The 19,259-nt window shown below is 40.7% G+C and overlaps 1 protein-coding gene across 1 annotated transcript; it reads right to left on the reverse strand.

Annotated features, from left to right (window-relative positions):
• Positions 1-315: 315 nt before the first annotated feature.
• Positions 316-18,169, reverse strand: LOC307077618 (sialic acid-binding Ig-like lectin 5). The gene is made up of 9 exons (XM_079739047.1): positions 18,079-18,169; positions 17,628-17,687; positions 16,498-16,818; positions 16,069-16,362; positions 15,537-15,800; positions 8,357-8,659; positions 7,303-7,375; positions 6,981-7,062; positions 316-2,624 (listed from the first exon to the last, which is right to left on the reverse strand). The coding sequence occupies exons 2-9, from the start codon at positions 17,671-17,673 to the stop codon at positions 2,316-2,318; spliced, it is 1,692 nt and encodes a 563-aa protein (XP_079595173.1). The 5' UTR covers positions 17,674-17,687; positions 18,079-18,169; the 3' UTR covers positions 316-2,315.
• Positions 18,170-19,259: the final 1,090 nt, after the last annotated feature.

Below are 19,259 nucleotides of genomic sequence, written 5' to 3' on the forward strand. Positions count from 1 at the left end.
GCTCTCTTAGAACTGCATTAAATATCCTGAACATGTGCTTGATGTGACTTGTGGACTTGGGTAAAGAATAATCACAATATATATACAGTGCCTTGCAAAAGTATTCACCCCCCTTGGCATTTTTCGTGTTTTGTTGCCTCACAACCTGGAATTAACATGGATTGTTTGAGGATTTGCATAATTTAATTTACAGAACATGCCTACAACTTTGTTGTAGGCATGTTTTTGTTTTTTTTATTTGTATGTGTATTTATCTGTATTTTTTTTTGTTGTATGTTTTTGTTTTTTTTATTGTGAAGCAAACAACAAATAGGACAAAATAACAGAAAAAGTCAATGTGCATAACTATTCACCCCCCTAAAGTCAATACTTTGTAGAGCCACCTTTTGCGGCGATCACAGCTCCAAGTCGCTTTGGATAAGTCTCTATGAGCTTGCCACATCTTACCACTGGGATTTTTGCCCATTCCTCCTTTCAAAACTGCTCCAGCTCCTTCAAGTTGGATGGTTTGCGCTTGTGAACAGCAATCTTTAAGTCTGACCACAGATTTTTTATTAGATTGAGGTCTGGGCTTTGACTAGGCCATTCCAACACATTTACATGTTTCCCCTTAAACCACTCAAGTGTTGCTTTTGCAGTGTGTTTGCGGTCATTGTCCTGCTGGAAGGTGAACCTCCGTCCTAGCCTCAAATCATGCACAGAGTGGTACAGATTTTGCTCAAGAACATCCCTGTATTTAGCACCATCCATCTTTCCCTCAACTCTGACCAGTTTCCCAGTCCCGGCTGCTGAAAAACATCCCCACAGCATGATGCTGCCACCACCATGTTTCACTGTGGGGATGGTGTTCTTTGGGTGATGCGATGTGTTGGGTTTACGCCAGACATAGCTTTTTCTTTGATGGCCAAAAAGTTCAATTTTAGTCTCATCAGACCAGAGCACCTTCCTCCATACATTTTGGGAGTCTCCCACATGCCTTTTCGCAAACTCAAAACGTGCCATTTTGTTTTTTGCTGAAAGTAATGGCTTTCTTCTGGCCACTCTGCCATAAAGCCCAACTCTATGGAGCGTACGGCTTATTGTCGTCCTATGTACAGATACTCCAGTCTCTGCTGTGGAACTCTGCAGCTCCTCCAGGGTTACCTTAGGTCTCTGTGCTGCCTCTCTTATTAATGCCTTCCTTGCCCTGTCCGTGAGTTTTGGTGGGCGGCCGTCTCTTGGCAGGTTTGCTGTTGTGCCATGTTCTTTCCATTTGGTTATGATAGATTTGATGGTGCTCCTGGGGATCATCAAAGATTTGGATATTTTTTTATAACCTAACCCTGACTTGTACTTCTCAACAACATTGTCCCTGACTTGTTTGGAGAGTTCCTTGGTCTTCATGGCAGTGTTTGGTTAGTGGTGCCTCTTGTTTAGGTGTTGCAGCCTCTGGGGCCTTTCAAAAAATGTGTGTACATGTACTGACAGATGTGACACTTAGATTGCACACAGGTAGACATCATTTTACTAATTATGTGACTTCTGAAGGTAATTGGTTGCACCAGAGCTTTTTATGGGCTTCATAACAAAGGGCGTGAATACATATGCACATGCCAAATTTCAGTTTTTTATTTCTAAAAAATAGTTTTATGTATATATTTTTCTCATTTCACTTCACCAACTTAGACTATTGTCTTCTGATCCATCACATAAAATTCATATTAAAAAAATATTGAACTAAAGGCTGTCATGTAACAAAATAGGTAAAAAGCCAAGGGGGGTGAATACTTTTGCAAGGCGCTGTATGTATATATATATATATATATATATATATATATATATATATATATATACATATAACAACTGAGGATATATTTATACATTTCCCTTAACAGCGATATTCCTAAATCGTCGGCACTGCAAAGTTGCACTTTCCCTGTTGCTAAATATCAAGGTGTTATTCACTAATTCAAAACAAGTTTGATACCCTCACGCCTATATCTCTTTATCAATTCGCAGTCCTCCATTGTCTCCAAAACATTTAGTCTCGTTGTGGGGAGACGAAAGATTCTGCTAAGATTCTTCGTGAATACGGCCCCTGGTCTAGCCCCTTACTCATCCTTTTAGCCCTTAGCTAATCCTTATAGCCGTTTGCTAATCCCTCTAGCCTTAAGTCATCCCTGTAGCCCTTTATTCCTCCCTGCAGCCCTTAACTCATCCCTGCAGCCCTTAAGTCATCCCTCTAGCCCTTAGCTCATCCCTCATCCACCCGAGAGGAAGTGTAGGGGCCTCAGGGGCCCTGGGCCCCAGGGGGTCTCTGCCCCAGGAGCTTTTTTCTAGGACTTCTTCCAGTTCACTGTTGTGTACACCACATCGCAGTCCGCCACCTGCCTGTCTGGGGCTGGGTCTGCTGCTTCCTCTGAATCCCGTTGGGTCAAGGCTAAGGAACCTGTTGCTGTTACAGCCTCCTCCCTTGGTCCAAAAGCCCCTTCTCCCAGTCCAACAGCCCCTTCTCCCAGTCCAACAGCCCCTTCTTCCAGTCCAGCATCCTTTTCTCGTGCTCCAACAGGCTTCTCTCTCGGTCCAACCGTGTTCATCCGTTTATCAATGTTAGCATAGACGTCCTCCTCACTTTTGAAGAACACCTGAGTGAGATATATATATATATATGGATTTACTGATTGGGATGTCACCAGAAACTCAGGGATCTCTCAATTTTCTCTCTCTCTCACACACACACACACACACGCACACACACACATTTTGACATATTATTTATTTCATTGGAGCTCAGACTTATAGGAGCTCAACTCCTAATGGCTCCCACGTAACTCGAACACTGGTTTTCTGGGTAAAACCGGTTAAGTTTAGGGTGGCCTTGGGACAGAGATAGGGTTAGGGTTACCTGAATAAGCATAGGGTCGGGTTAGGGTAACCCATTTACAGATAAGGTTAGGGTTACCTTGGTAATCATAGGGTTAGGGTAACCTGTTTACAGATAAGATTAGGGTGACCTTGGTAAACATAGGGTTAGGGCAACCTGTTTACAGATAAGGTTAGGGTTACCTTGGGAAAGATAGGGTTAGGGTAACCTGTTTACCAGAGATGGGACAAAGTCACTGTTTGGCAAGTCCCAAGTAAGTCCCAAATCTTAGCAGTCAAGTCCGAGTCGAGTCCCAAGTCAAGACAGGGAAAGGCAAGTCGAGTCCAAGTCAAAGTCACACCAAAGCCAAGTTGAGTCCAAGTTCAAGTCGCAAACTTTTTCAAGTCTTGAACAAGTCATCATGTATTTTTCTTAATAATGTCATTATTAGACTATTAATCATAATTTCAACATATCACTCTAATGCACAGTGTCACAGGGCTCTCAAGTTTTGAACTGAGGGGGGGGGGGGGGGGGGGGGGGGGGGTATATTAACATGTGACTGCATACAAATGTGTCCACAGACATGGTGACTAATGTATGATAGTAAGCATTATTGGCCCTTAACACCAGTGTTGGGAACGTTACTTTAAAAAAGAAATTAGTTATAGTTACTCACTACTTGTTCCAAAAAGTAACTGAGTTAGTAACTGAATTACTTTATAATAAAAGTAACTAATTACCAGGGAAAGTAACTATTTGCGTTAGTGTAAAAAAAAAAAAAGTTGCTATATGTCAAAGAATTTGGATTTTTTTGAGCAGTTTTCACTTGGCCTTAATGTGTGAAATGGTTGAACTGCCCATTCAAGGCCCTGGTATGCTTCCAACTGAGGCCCCGTCCACACTAACCCGGGTAAATCTACAAACGTATTAATATTTATCCGTTTAGCCCGAGAATTCCCAAACACTAAAAACTATGCTTTTCGAAAACGATCGCTGAGGTGGATGAATTTGAAAACACTGGGTTCGCGTTGTAGTGTGGACAGGGTAGACGGAGGCTTTCAGAAACGATGACGTTCGGTTGCTATGACACTGCCATGACACTGCCACAAGCTTGCGCTCGAGACCGAGACGCTCATCAAAAAAATGCAAATGATGATTTCTGTACAATGTACTAATTTATCTCCAGAAACAACTCAACATATTGGCTCAAACATATTCGTTGCTCCAACGCCGGAGTCGAGCGCTGTACTTGATGTTCTTAAGTGATGGTAAAAAAACAGAAAGACTTCAGTTCTGGACAAGACCGGGTCAAAAATGATTAAACAGCTGATCAACTGTAAACATCAGCTGACCGCGCGCCTGTAATCTAAACAGAGAGGCGTGGCGGAGTTACGTAACCATGACAACAACTGTTTATCAAAATAATTTCAATGTGGAACGTGGATGCAAAACATTCCGAACATTTACCCGAGTTAGTGTGGATGGGGCCTGAATTTCAATTTGCTTGGTTGCGTGTGTGGCGCGCGTGTCCTGGCTTGTGTGTAAAAACACTTTTTTCCGATTGGCTACCATGAAACATGACTCTGCCTTAGCCAATCATAATTATCTCGTTGTTAACCCACCCGGTCTCCTCACTAGCGGTTTGTGTTTGGAGCCAGGGTGCGTTCGGATTACGCAGTTCATTCAATCAATTCATAGTAACGCACTGCATTTTTCGTACAGAAACGGTAACGGCGTTGTAACGACGGAAATAGTAATTAGTTAGATTACCCCGTTACTGAAAAAATAACGGGGTAACGCCGTTCTTTTAAACGGCGTTATTACCAACACTGCTTAACACTAATATTCAGGAACAACACTGCCTCAAAAGGCTATTGGCTTAAGCAACACCAGTAGAGGCATATACTTTTCCCTGAACTTTTAAATGTTGCAAACGTGCAAAAAACAAAATTATGTAGTGAGTGTAACATAATTCACCTACAGTATTTTGTTACGTGTTGTTCTTTACACTGTGTTAGGCATGTCGTTTACTGTCTCGGTGTTTCAGGGATCGCTGTCCCTTTAAGGATTACGAGCATCTCATGAGCCGGAGCCCGATGCGGGATATGTTCACTTGCAGCACGTTTTGGATTCCTGTTTTCTCTAACGAAATAAACGAGTCACACAACTGTGTGCTCAACGTGCGAAATTGTATCTTTCATTCAATGCAATTTCCACAATTATATATTTATGTGGCATTCAGTCCAATTCTTTAAATATATCTGTGGCATTCAGTAGGGCAATGCTGTGGTAAAGTGTGTAAAGTATGACCAAGTGTTTCTTTCTGTTCAATAGATAGAACTTTATCAATCCCCTGTAGGAGAAATGTGTTAATATTTGTCCCTATAAAACATCAATGGTAAAAAAATAAATACAAAACATGACGGTAACTAAGTAGGTCAAACCGTCCAATCTGAAGGCTCTACTTAACCACTCCCCCTACTCACTTCCACCAATGCAAAGCGAACAGAACTGAGTAGGGGAGGGCGTAGCCCAACTAGTTGGTGAACGGCGCAGAGAAAAAAATTCAATGTGAACATGTATGAGGCTTTAATAAAATCCCGGACGATTTTGAATTTCCGCCCGGACACATTTTTTTTAAAGTGTCTCAAAAAGAGGGCATGTCCGGGCAAAAGAGGACGTCTGTTTACCCTACGTACGGGAAACCTGTTTGATTCCTACCTGTTCCACTGTTAAATAGCGGCGCAAATTGGTGGGCGCTATCTTGGTAATTTCTCTGCGTGAGAAATACGACGCTCACATGGCGTGTGAGCGTCGTGGGCATGGGTCGAATTGCGTGTATCTCACGCCGAATGCGTGGGACTTGAGAGCCCATTTCTTATCAATACAGTTATAATATGTTCATTGTTTCTGTCTTCAAATGATATGCGCATTAGCCAAAATCGAATGTTGTTAAAAGTAGCCGAATAGGGTGGGAAAAACCGCCCAATCTGGCAACACTGCCTAAACGTGCTCAAAATGTAGCCCAATAGGGAGGTAAAAACCATAGATATAGAACACTAGATGTCTTACGTCGGCGTCTAGAACGTCCGCACTGGCGGCCATCTTGCAACAATCAGCTGCTCACCCATAACATTGTGTTGGTAGTGGTATATATACTTTTTAAATAACCATAACTTAACGTGGTTATAATCTTGTACCTATTTTAGAACATTATTCTATTTTTATAGAACCTAACATAATTATTCATAAGTATGCAGTTTCATAACTACATCTCTGACGTTTATAACAAACCAAACCGTTTGAAAATGGGTTGAAAATTTAGCAAGTTATGGTTATTTAAAAAGTACATGTACCACTACCAACACAATGTTATGGGTGAGCAGCTGACTTTGGCAAGATGGCCGCCAGTGCGGACGTTCGACTTAATTGGCCAGGAGCGCGGACAAGACATCTAGTGTTCTATATATATCTATGGTAAAAACCGCCCAATCTGGCAACACTGCTGAACGTCCTCAACACCAGCGTCAACGTAAATCAATGAGACCAACTGAAACGAAGCCAATTGAACGAAGGTAAACGGAAAAATGATTTAGTTACGATGTCTTAAGAATCAGAGGCTGGCCAGACGGCTTCAATGGGACCAACTTAAAGCGCTGCCAATATGAAACTAAAACTGTTATTCTGAATAAAGTATAAATGATATTGAAATTTCGTTTGGATATTATTGAAGATACAAGTGTAGATTTGTCTTCGCTCGCTGTTTTTTTTTCATCTTCACGGAAGTGAATGCGCCTTGGGTGTCTAGCCCTCCAGGCTATCTATGTTAGATATCTAAAACAATAAATGTTTTTGATTCAAGACATCATTACAAGTCAAAGAGTCAAAGTCTGAGTCAAGTCACAAGTCAATAGCAGTCAAGTCGAGCCGCAAGTCATGCGTAATTTTGTCAAGTCGAGTCTGAAGTCAAAATCATGACTCGAGTCTGACTCGAGTCCAAGTCATGTAACTCGAGTCCACATCTCTGCTGTTTACAGATAAGGTTAGGGTTAAATTGGTAAAGATAGTGTTAGGGTCAGCCGGCTACAGATGTTTTCAGATAGGGTAACCTGGGTAAAAATAGGGGGAGGGTTACCTGGGTGTTCCCTTGATTGGGTGGAGATTTGTTGAGTAGAGCATCCTTGCCGAGTCTTGTTTGGTTGGCCATTTTCCAAGCTCTGGAATGTTGACAGTAGGGAAGAAGAAGAAGAGGAAGGAGAAAAATAATCGGACTATTTTTTATTGACATGTGGTTAGCTTTATTGATCCCACTACCAGACAGGGAAAGTGGTTTCAATTCAGATTATGAACTCAGTGTAACTGAATGCTAATTCAAAATTGACAATAATTGAATAATCAGTAAAGAAATCAGTGAAGAAATGGACATTCATACAATCACTGGCTAGCAGTCCACGTACCTTACAGCACACACTGCTGCAAACAGCAGACCCGCAGCTAGCACTGCAATAGCAGCTATCCAGGGCAGTTTTTCTGTGTGTGAAAAGGCGGCATCAGGATTTTGAGATTGGATTTGTCAACAATGCATTTTAAAAATCCCTTGTGATTATTAGACGTCACAAGCCATTAAAAAAGTCACAAAAAGAAATTTCTTACCAACCTACCAATTGGTGCAGTACATCAGGGAGGTGACCGGTGAGTTGATCTACCCATCCTTTATTTTGTTTATTACCTAATTTTCATGTACCATGATCTATGATGCACAAGTCACTTCTTTTTTTTATATATATATATATATGCAGATTACTGCCAGACCAATTTCTTGTTTGACTACAATAAAACGCAACACAACTGGTCAAAATACAACACAGAATATTGTTAAAAACGTATATATATATATATAGTTAAAAACTTTCTTCCGCTAAACTCAGAAAATGGGAAGCTATTTCCATAGGGGCAGGTGAGTGAGCACTTCTCCTCATGGCATCCTGTTGCATCATACCCCATTGCAGAAGTATTGATGTCATCTTTGCTAACAACTTTAACCACAAGATAATTTCAGTCTTTGAATTGTGTGTCTGCAACGTCGTATTATCTATAAAATAGATAGACAGTTAGAATCTAGACACTCTTATCAACGCTCTCACCTCTTCCTGCTTAGACTACTGTAACTCGTATTTCTGTCCCTCTCAATACAGCGTCTCCAAACTTAAGCTATGTGTCTTCTTTCAAATATCTCCTAAATAATCTAGCTTGTCATTATTACTTCACCAATTCTACTTTTAGTAATTTTCCTTGTTTGTATGACCTTGCAAAGCACTTTGTAACTTTGAAAAGTGCTATATAAATAAATATTATTATTATAATTATTATCATACATCATCTGTACTCTACATCACTCCTATTTGTGATGGGATTGTCCAGAAGTGACTATATTTTGAAAGACCTTGTAATGACTGATCTGCCTCACAGCTGGTGTTGCAATAGGGTCCCTTTAGCTACCTGAGGTCAGACCTGTCAGGTTCGGCTGTGTATCCAGGTGGAGGACAGGAAGCGTCTGGCTGGTGTTCCCGGCAGCGTTGGAGCTGTGGCAGGTCAAGGCTGTCAGACCAGCAGGGGCCCTCATTGTGAGGGAGCTCCTCAACGTGGCGTTCTCCAGGTTGACCTGGCTAAAAGACATGTCTTCAGAACCCAACACCAGTTTCCCATCCAACCACCACTCCAGAGACGGTGATGGTCTGCCCACGCTGTCGCAGGAACATTGCACCCAGGCTGCAATTATGCTGCAGTTTGAAGCGGGCAGGATTCTTGGAGGAGCTTTGAATACAGGGAAGTGGGAAGACAACAAGAAGAATTTGGAGAAGTCATCTTACTTCCTGTTTAACAAAAAAACAAAAAACAAAAAACATTGTTATCACTACATCACCAAACTCAGGGTGGTTCCTGGTTAATCAATCTATCTAATCTCTAATCTTTGAATGTCGACCTTACAATAAGATGTCAGAGTGAACAGAAAAGCAGAACAAAAACTGAAATGAATAGATAAAAAATGTATTCAGGTTTGAATAAAAAAACCTTACATTTGCTCAATGGTTTTGAGTCAATCTTACTTTGAATTATTGATCAACACGCTGCTTTGTCCTCTGTCTTAGATCAAGGAACCTTTAGGTACAAGCTCAGGGTTGTTTCCTGTTTTGAATCAACTTACTTTGAATGTCGATCTTGATGTTATTAGATGTTTCAATGCCAATGTCATTCCTGACTACACAGAATAACAAGTTATTGGTGTTGAACAGCTGGATGGACAGAGAAGATTCAGTCCCGATCTTAAGGATGTGTTCTCTGTGTATTCGGTACCAGGTGACCTCGCTGACAGCAGGGTTAGCATGACTGGTGCAGGTCAGGTTCAGGCAGCCTCCCTCTCTGGCTGGAAGACAAGGGCTGCCGAAAGCAGAGGTGTTCCTGGGGGCATCTGAGAGAGAACCCACCAATCAGAGCGCTCAGCTCCGGTGTCGTGTTGGTCAGACGTTGTGAATTTAACAAAACTGTTCTGAATTCAATAAAATAGAGTAAATTAAATTAAAAACAGGAGAATAATTAAAAGTTGTTGTTTATCAACCCACTGCTTTTTCTTCATAGATCAAGGAAATATCGAGGAATATTTACAGAGAAGATCAATTTAAAAAAGAAAATAAATAATAAAATGTACTCTTCATTGAAAAGGTAGAACAATGACTCACATGAGATACTGAGTTGGTATCTTGTAGACGTCACAGTTTTGTTGCCAGATGGTATGAAGTAGGCCGCAGTGCAGGAGACATTGTTCCCATGGTGGAGGTGGGAGGCGTTGAAGGTCAGAGTGGAGGTCATGGTATCGTTCTGCTGGAGCTGGGTGCTGAGCCCCAGGGCGGGGGTCCACGTCACAGTGGGCGGGTGGGTGTCACAGTAGGATGGGGCAGAGCAACCCAGCTCCACAGGAGTCCCCTCCACCACCTGCTCCTTGGGGGTTGTCAAACGAGGTGCCTCAGGGTCCCCTGGTATCAAATCAATTTAGAGCGGTTACTATGGAGACCCAAACATTACCAGCATTCAGCATAATCTGAACCACAGTAAGACCAATTGGACTTGTGAGACATTTTTGTTTTAGACGGACACACATTGCACTTACCCTTGATCTGGATGGTCACTGGGTTTTCTTTAAAACTATATTTTAATGGATCTCCACAGTCAATTCTGAAATTATATGGACCATTGTCTTCAAGTACGTTATTGAATGTTGTAGTACAGGTGTACGCTCTTAAATCTCCCCTGAATGTTATAGTATCGATAGATTTGTCTCCTTTTTCCCATGTTTTTTTACATCCAGAATCTAGCCTGTCTTTAAACCTGTCCTCTAAGGTGAAGGAACAAGGAACGGTAGCACAGGATCCACTGAGTGTCATCACTCTTGCTGGTGCTTCAGCCTTAAATTCTGCAGCGTTGCATCCAGCACCTTTAAAACAAGAGGTTGACAAATTCAAAGCCTCAATCGATGCACAAACTGACCAAATATTTGAATGCAACATTGAATTTCCAACCAAAACAAGATAATTGTTGGAGGACGTGCGACGTCTGGCCTGCAGGGGGAGTATGGACAGGTTGGGAGCGCACGGGATTGGCCGGGGGGATTGGACCTGGTGGTGAGCAGGTGTCTGCACTCAGGTCAATCAGGGAGGGTGTACTTATGTGCCTGCTTTCTGTTGTAGTAGGAGAAGGAAAACCCGGAGCACGGACCCCCGAGATCCCGCACGAGGGAAACCCACACGAGTCCAGAGAGAGAGAGACATTGTGGGAACGAACCCCTTTTTCGTTACGGTTACGAGTTTTTGTGTTCTCGTTTTAAAAACAATAAAAGAGACCTCCCGCTGAGGGACAGCACCCCTGCCTGCTCGCCTTTGTGCATTTGTGGACCTGTTACAATAATATATCCTACTATTAATATTAATTAGTAATATTAGTTGCTAAGTTATCAGTTATTATTATAATTATCATTATTATTATTATTATAATTATTATTATAATTTATTATGTTTGATTTGGATGGTGCATTTCAAAATTCGAAGTTTTAAATGTCAAGTTTAAGTAATCACTGAGTCATTAAAAAATATTAGCAGAGTACTACCGGTATTGACAGACGAACACAGAGAGAACTACCGGTATTAACAGAGGATTACAGTGAATACTCCAGGTATTAACAGAGGACTACAGAGGGTACTACATGTATTAAGAGAGTACAGTAGGTATTAAAAGAGTACAACAAAGGGCACTACAAGTACTAAGAGAGTACTGCAGAGGGTACTAAAGGTAGTAAGAGAGTACTATAGGTATTAACAGAGGACTGCAGAGAGTACTACAGGTATTATGAGAGTAATATAGGTATTAACAGAGCAAGTATTATTAGAGTGCTACAGAGGGTTAAAACAGAGTATCAAAGGTATTAGAGAGTGTATTACAGAGATAACTTCATTGCTACAGGTATTAAGATCGTACCTACTACAGGTATCAACAGAGAGGGTTGAGATGTTTCTCATTGACTTCTGTACTACACTTAATATCGTACTCCCCTTAAGGTATTCAGTACTACACTAATAATAGTAAGACATTGTTAAATGCTACAGAAATGTCTACTTCAAAATACCAGTACCACTTTTACCATGACTAATTAAACTAATTTTCCATCATATATTCAAAGAAGAGCAATGATAATAACCATGCATATGTGATGTATTACCTTTAAAGATAACATTTGGACATGTTCAACTCTTGAGAAGTTTAGACAGAGATATAAACAGGAAAACAAAAGATAACAACCTTACATTAACTAAAACAGGTATTCCTTGAATAAAACTAAAAATAATAAATATCAATACATGTAAACAGTTATTATGTTCCTCTGTTCTATCAACCAGACATAGAGTTGACTTACGTGATAGAGGTGAAGGACTTGATATGAAGTTCCTGAAGAGTAAAAACTTTACTTCATCTTTCTCTCTATGCCTGGGTGAGGTGATTGAATGAGGAACTTCTTAAAATGTACATGAGCAGAGTCATAACTTAGAGCTGAGCCAACATACAGGAAGAATAAATAGTTAGAGATTAAAGGTTCAACAAAACCATTATCAACCAATATTAATACTGCACTGTATGACTGTTGATTAGTAAATACTCTTAATACTGTTAATACTGTTGTTGCTGTTCTCTGTTAACACTGATCTGCTACTAGTGTTAATAATGTTAACACTGTTAATGCAACTAATACTGTTCACTATTAATGCTATTGATACTGGTCTCTGTTAATAATGTTAGTAATGTAAACAATGTTAAAGCCGTTCATACTGTTCACTGGTAATACTGTTGATACTGACTATCAATTTTGTTAATAATGTTAACACTGTTTATGCGGTTCTCTGCTGATGCGTTTCTTTATTAACACTGTTGATACTGTTCTCTGTTAATATTGTTGAACTGTTATGTTAATACTCTTCACTGTTGATGCTGTTGATAATGTTCTTTGTTAATACTGTTAATACTGTTGATAGTGTTCTCTGTTAATACTGTGTTTAGACCCGGCTCTAGGTCGTAACAAACTATTGGAGAGGGTGATGATTGAAAGAGAAAACTTAACATAATTGAATTAAGGACGACCACTAAATTGAAGTAATGACATGTGTAGATCAGTAGCATCAGTAACGCAGTAAGTGAATGATGGATATATGTTATGTAGTGGTGTAGGGTCGACAAAGCAGGGTAATGGAAGAAAAATGGAAGTTGAGCAGCCTACAAAACGGAAAGCGAGTGCACTGGTTTAGAGTGCTTGAAGACTGCGTCATTCAAATTGGCAGCTCCTGAGAACACATGACACAGGTGCTTCCACCTCTCCGTAATGAGCCACTGGCTCCTCCCACGACCACCAACACAATGAGCAGGGGATCCGGCCCCAGTCTCCTCAAGCCACAGGGTCGTTACAACGGTTAATACTGTTAATATTGTTCTGTTAATACTGTTGATACTAATCTCTGTTAATACTGTTCCGTTAATACTGTTGACACTGCTCTGGTCCTACCATTCTTTGTTAATTATGTTGATGCTTCCCTGGTTATACTGCCTGTAGCAAATGTCCATATTACACCCCACCTAGGACGCTGCCCCACCCCACCTAGGTTATTTATTTTGGGCTCCTCAAGAAAAAGGATGTAGGGTGGTGGTGTTAAAAATATGGATTATTGCACAAGTGTGATAATGAACATGGCAAGGGTGCTCCACTGGCATCAGGAGATATCCCCGAGTGCAAGTGGAGACGGCTGGTTTAACCTGTGCACACTGATTACTCAATGTGCAACAGGTGTGCAGCCTCACCAAGCCCCAGAGTCCAATCAGACTCCGCCGGTTTATACTGTTCCCTTCTGAACATGTTTACCGTTGATACGGTCATCTGTTAACACCGTTTATATTGTTCTCTCTTGATACTGTAAATGCTGCTCTTGGTTAATACTGACCAGGGAGACTGGTTGGTACCAGGGGCCCCAATATATGCTAGTTGTTACCTAGGAATCTAGATGTTACGTAGGACACTAGATGTTACCAGGTACACTGGTCAGTATTGGCTCTAGGCAGTAGGGGGCCCTAGGCATGACTTTCTTTGGGGCCGCTCCTTGCCTTGAGCTGAGAACTGTGTCTTAAAAAAAGACTGACGACTGCAATTGTTTAAAAGAGATTGTTACACATTTTAATTACCTTAGACATTGCTATAAAACCTAGTAGAAACTGACCTATGTTTATTTTGCCAAAAGGATAGAATTACAATTAATACATATATTAATTTCAATAAATTTCCTGTCATGTTGCACACAATGTATGAAACAGTATATATTGCATTCAAATTCACTTCGGACAACTACAAGAATTCTCTCCCTGGGCTGTGAATGTAAATCACTACCCGAGGGCAACATAAACCCTTCAGAAGGAATCTTGAATTGGTGAATTAGTTAATTGTTGTGTATTGTCTTAGCTGGTCCACACAAATGCATATTCAGTGTATAGGGCGTGCCCCCAAAGACACTGATGGTTGCCAACTTAGTAGCGATGCTAGTGGTCACCATAGACACTTGTGGTTACCAGGGGCGACCAGGGAACTAGTGCTTACCAGGTTCAGTAGTTGCTACTAAGGCCTACCAGGGTAAAACGTTGTTCTCTGGGTTTACCAGGGCCGTATAATTACAAGTAGGCTAAACACCATAGGATATCACCTTTATATTCATTCATATTCGGTAACCAATAAGAAAGACAGAAAAATAAGGAAAGGAAAACAGAGAGTAAAACAAGCAGTTCTTTTGATCTACATTGAAACTATTAAGCGATATACCAACTATGAAAATATCTACTAGGAGGAAATACTCGGTTATCAAAAGCTGTTTACTGAGTATCTTCAGTCAGCTCCCTAGAGACCGGTCGTCCTGGGTGGGAGCCTGCAGGGCCTATCAGGCGGGAGGAGGCTGCATCACGGTGCGTTGAGACTGGGGAACCGGCTCTCAGAACAGCCTCCTCTCTCGGTCCACCAGGCTCCTCTCTGGGCCTGACCGGGTTCGTCTGCATACCGCTGTTAACGTAGATGTCCTCCTCACTTCCGAAGACGACCTGAGATACAGAATGGGTCTTCAAACACAACAGAGCTCCACAGATATCCCAAAGGTCACTGTGGAGCTTGTATCCACGTTACCTGGGACTCCTCCTCGTCTGGTGGGGCTCGCTTCACAGTGGCAGCGTTAAAGGACCGCGTTTCCGAAACCCACTTTCTGAGTTCGGAAATCAAAAGAATACACAGTAGAGCAAACTGTATATCAGAGGGGGTAGGATGGTCTACTGGTCCGGGGGTTTGGAAACCAGTTGAACTGTTCTGGGAGAGCTATCATAGAGAGAGCGCTGTCCCACTCCCGTTGAACGGAATACAACCAGAAAAATAATGAGCACCAGTGGAACAGACTAGACAGTGTATAATGCATGGGGTGAACTGAGCTAAATGCAGCACAATTAGAGTCTCTGTCTATTTCTGATTCACTGCTACATAGATAACAATCCACGGGTTATTGTAAATAATACGATTTGTCCCAAACAATTGATGTGTGACTAACCGAAGTGCATAATAAGTGTACGTAACTTGTACTTGAGGAGTAAACCGTCATTACACTCTACACTGTCAACGCTCAACTGCGCCCCTGGGGTTCAGTTCCCCATGTCCTCAGTCTGCTTGTAGGCATCTGCTGCTAAATGACACAGTGAATGTGTACGATTTCAAGTGGACTTACTTTATAATACACACGACCACGCAGACTAATCCCACGGAAATCACAGCAGATTTGCCAATGCATAGCACCAAGTCTGGAATATTAAAGTTCAGTGAAAGAACTGTGAATACAGGGAAGGGGAAAGACAACAAGAAGAGAGAGTTTCAAGTAAGTCATCTTACTTCCTGTTGAACAAAAAATATTGCTATAACTACATTACTTAATTCAGGGTTGTTCCTGATTTTTTATCAATCTAACTTTAAATGTCGGTCTTACAATAAGCAGTCAGAGTAAACAAAAAAGCAGAACAGAAACTGTGTTGTGATGAAAGAGATAACCGTTTCATCTGCTCGCTGGTTTTGAGTCAACATTACCTTGAATGTTGATCTTGAAGATATTAGACTTTTCAGTGCCAATGTCATTCCTGACCTCACAGAAGAAAACGTTATTGGAGTTCAAAAGCTGGATGGACAGAGAAGATCCAGTCCCGATCTTCAGGATGTGTTCTCCATGTATTCGGTACCAGGTGACCTCTCTGACAGCAGGGTTAGCATGACTGGTGCAGGTCAGGTTCAGGCAGCCTCCCTCTCTGGCTGGAAGACAAGGGCTGCCGAAAGCAGAGGTGTTCCTGGGGGCATCTGAGAGAGAACCCACCAATCAGAGCGCTCAGCTCCGGTGTCATGTTGGTCAGATGTTGTGAATTTAACAAAACTGTTCTGAATACAATACAATATAGTAAATGAAATGAAAAACAAGAGAACCATTAAAAGTCGTTGTTTATCAACCCACTGCTTTGTCTTCTTAGATCAAAGAAACTTTGAGGTATATTTACCGAGAAGATCAATATAAAAAATTTAATAAATAATAAAATGTACTCTTCATTGAAAAGGTAGAACAATTACTCACATGAGATACTGAGTTGGTATCTTGTAGACGTCACCGTTTTGTTTCCAGATGGTATGAAGTAGGCCGCAGTGCAGGAGACATTGTTCCCATGGTGGAGGTGGGAGGCGTTGAAGGTCAGAGTGGAGGTCACGGTATCGTCCTGCTGGAGCTGGGTGCTGAGCCCCAGGGCGGGGGTCCACGTCACAGTGGGCGGGTGGGTGTCACAGTAGGATGGAGCAGAGCACCTCAGCTCCACAGGAGTCCCCTCCACCACCCACTCCTTGGGGGTGGTCAAACGAGGTGCCTTAGGGTCCCCTGGGTACCAAATCAATTTAGAGCGGTTACTATGGAGACCCAAGCATTACCAGCATTCAGCATCATCTGAACAACAGTAAGACAAATAGGACTTGTGAGACATGTTTGTTTCAGCCGGACACACATTGCACTTACCCTTGATCTGGATGGTCACTGGGTTATTGTGAAAATTATATTTTAATGGATTTCGACAGTCAATTCTTAAATTATATTGACCATTGTCTTCAAGTACGTTGAATGTTGTAGTACAGTTGTACAATGTTAAATCTCCCCTGAATGTTGTAGTACTGATAGGTTCTTCATCTTTTAACCATATTGCTATACATCCAGGATGTAGCATGTCTTCAAACCCGTCCTTCAAGGTGAAGGAACAAGGAACGGTAACACAGGATCCACTGAGTGTCATCACTCTTGCTGGTATTATGGCCTTAAATTCTGCAGCGTTGCATCCAGCACCTTTAAAACAAGAGGTTGACAAATCCGAAGGCTCAATCGATGCACAAACTGACAAAATATTTGAATGAAACATTGAATTTCCAACCAAAACAAGGTAATATATCCTGCTATTAATATTAATTAGTAATATTAGTAGCTAAGTTATCAGTTATTATTATTATTATAATTATTATTATTATTATTATTATTATTTATTATGCTTGATTTGGATGGTGCATTTCAAAATTTGAGGTTTTAAATCTCAAGTTTAAGTAATCACTGAGTAATTAAAAAATATTAGCAGAGTACAACCGGTATTGACAGACGAACACAGAGAGAACTACCGGTATTAATTGAGGATTACAGAGAATACTATAAGTATTAACAGAGGATTACAGTGAATACTATAAGTATTAACAGGATTACAGTGAATACTCAAGGAATTAACAGAGGACTACAGAGGGTACTTCAGGTATTAACAGAGTACAAAAGGTATTAAAAGAGTACTACAGAAGGCACTACAAGTATTAAGAGAGTACTACAGAGGGTACTGCAGGTATTAACAGAGTACTACTGAGGGTACTACAGGTATTAAGAGAGTACTATCGGTATTAACAGAGGACTACAGAGAGTACTACTGGTATTATGAGAGTAATATAGGTATTAACAGATGACGAAAGAAAGTACAAGTTCTCCAGGTATTATTAGTACTACAGAGGGTAAAAGAGTATCAAAGGTATTAGAGAGTGTACTACAGGGAGAACTTCAGTGCTAAAGGTATTAAGATAGTACCTACTACAGGTATCAACTGAGAGGGTTGAGATGTTTACCTTGTAGGAGAATACAGAGCAGAAATAGTCTCCAGGATCCAGTCATGTTCTCCTCCAGAACTTCATCAGGAGAAATACAAAAATCGTATTAACTTACATTGTAAACTGCTATAGAAATGTATATTTCAAAGTACCAGTGAATCTACCACTCTTACCATGACTAATTAAACTAATTTTCAATCATATAATACCAATATTCAATGAAAAACAATGATAATAACCTTGCTCATGTGATGTTATACCTTAAAAGATAACATTTAATTCGACCTGTTCAACCCTTGAGAAGTTTAAACAGGAAAACAAAAGATAACACGCTAACATTAACTAAAACAGGTATTGCTTCAATAAAACTAAAAATAATATACATCAATACATGTAATAGACATTAGACGTGTAATACTAAAGTAATTATGTTCCTTTGTTCTAGCAACCAGGCATAGAGTTGACTTACGTGATAAATCGGTGAAGGACTCAATATGAACTTCCTGAAGAGTAAAAACTTTACTTAATCTTTCTCTCCACGCCTGGGTGAGGTGAGTGAATGAGGAACTTATTAAAATGTGAGCAGAGACATAACTTTGAGCTGAGCCGACATACAGGAAGAAGATATAGTTAGAGATTAAAGGTTCAACAAAACCATTATCAACCAATATTAATACTGCACTGTATGACTGTTGATTAGTAAATACTGTTAATACTGTTGTTGCTGTTCTCCGTTAACACTGGTCTGTTACTATTGTAACTAATGTAAACACTGTTAAACACTGTTGTTTACACTGTTGATGCGGTTCTCTGTTGATACTTTTGTTTTTTAACACTGTTGATACTGTTCTCTGTTAATATTTTTGAACTGTTCTCTGTTAATACTCTTCATTGTTGATACTATTGATAACGTTCTTTGTTAATACCGTTAATTCTGTTGATACTGTTCTCTGTTAATACTTTGTTAAGACCCGGCTCTAGGCCGTAACAAACTATGATTAAAGGTGATGATTAAAAGAGAAAACATAATTGAATGAAGGACGACCACTAAATTGAAGTAATGACATGTGTAGATCAGTAGCATCAGTAACGCAGTAAGTGAATGATGGATATATGTTATGTAGTGGTGTAGATTCGACAAAGCAGGGTAATGGAAGAAAAAATGGAAGTTGAGCAGCCTGCAAAACGGAAAGCGAGTGCACTGGTTTAGAGTGCTTGAAGACTGCGTCATTCAAATTGGCAGCTCCTGAGAACACATGACACAGGTGCTTCCACCTCTCCGTAATGAGCCACTGGCTCCTCCCACGACCACCAACACAATGAGCAGGGGATCCGGCCCCAGTCTCCTCAAGCCACAGGGTCGTTACAACGGTTAATACTGTTAATACTGCTCTGTTAATACTTTTCTGTTAATACTGTTAATACTGCTCTGTTAATACTGTTCCCTGTTAATACTGTTGATACTGCTCTGTTAATACCGTTGATACTGATCTCTGTTAATACTGTTGATACTGCTCTGTTAATACTGTTCCCTGTTAATACTGTTGATACTGCTCTGTTAATACTGTTCCCTGTTAATACTGTTGATACTACTCTGTGACTACCATTCCCTGTTAATACTGTTAATATACTAATCTCTGTTAATACTGT

The sequence above is a fragment of the Pollachius pollachius genome (assembly GCF_949987615.1).
Source record: "Pollachius pollachius genome assembly, chromosome: 1".
NCBI classification, from domain to species: domain Eukaryota; kingdom Metazoa; phylum Chordata; class Actinopteri; order Gadiformes; family Gadidae; genus Pollachius; species Pollachius pollachius.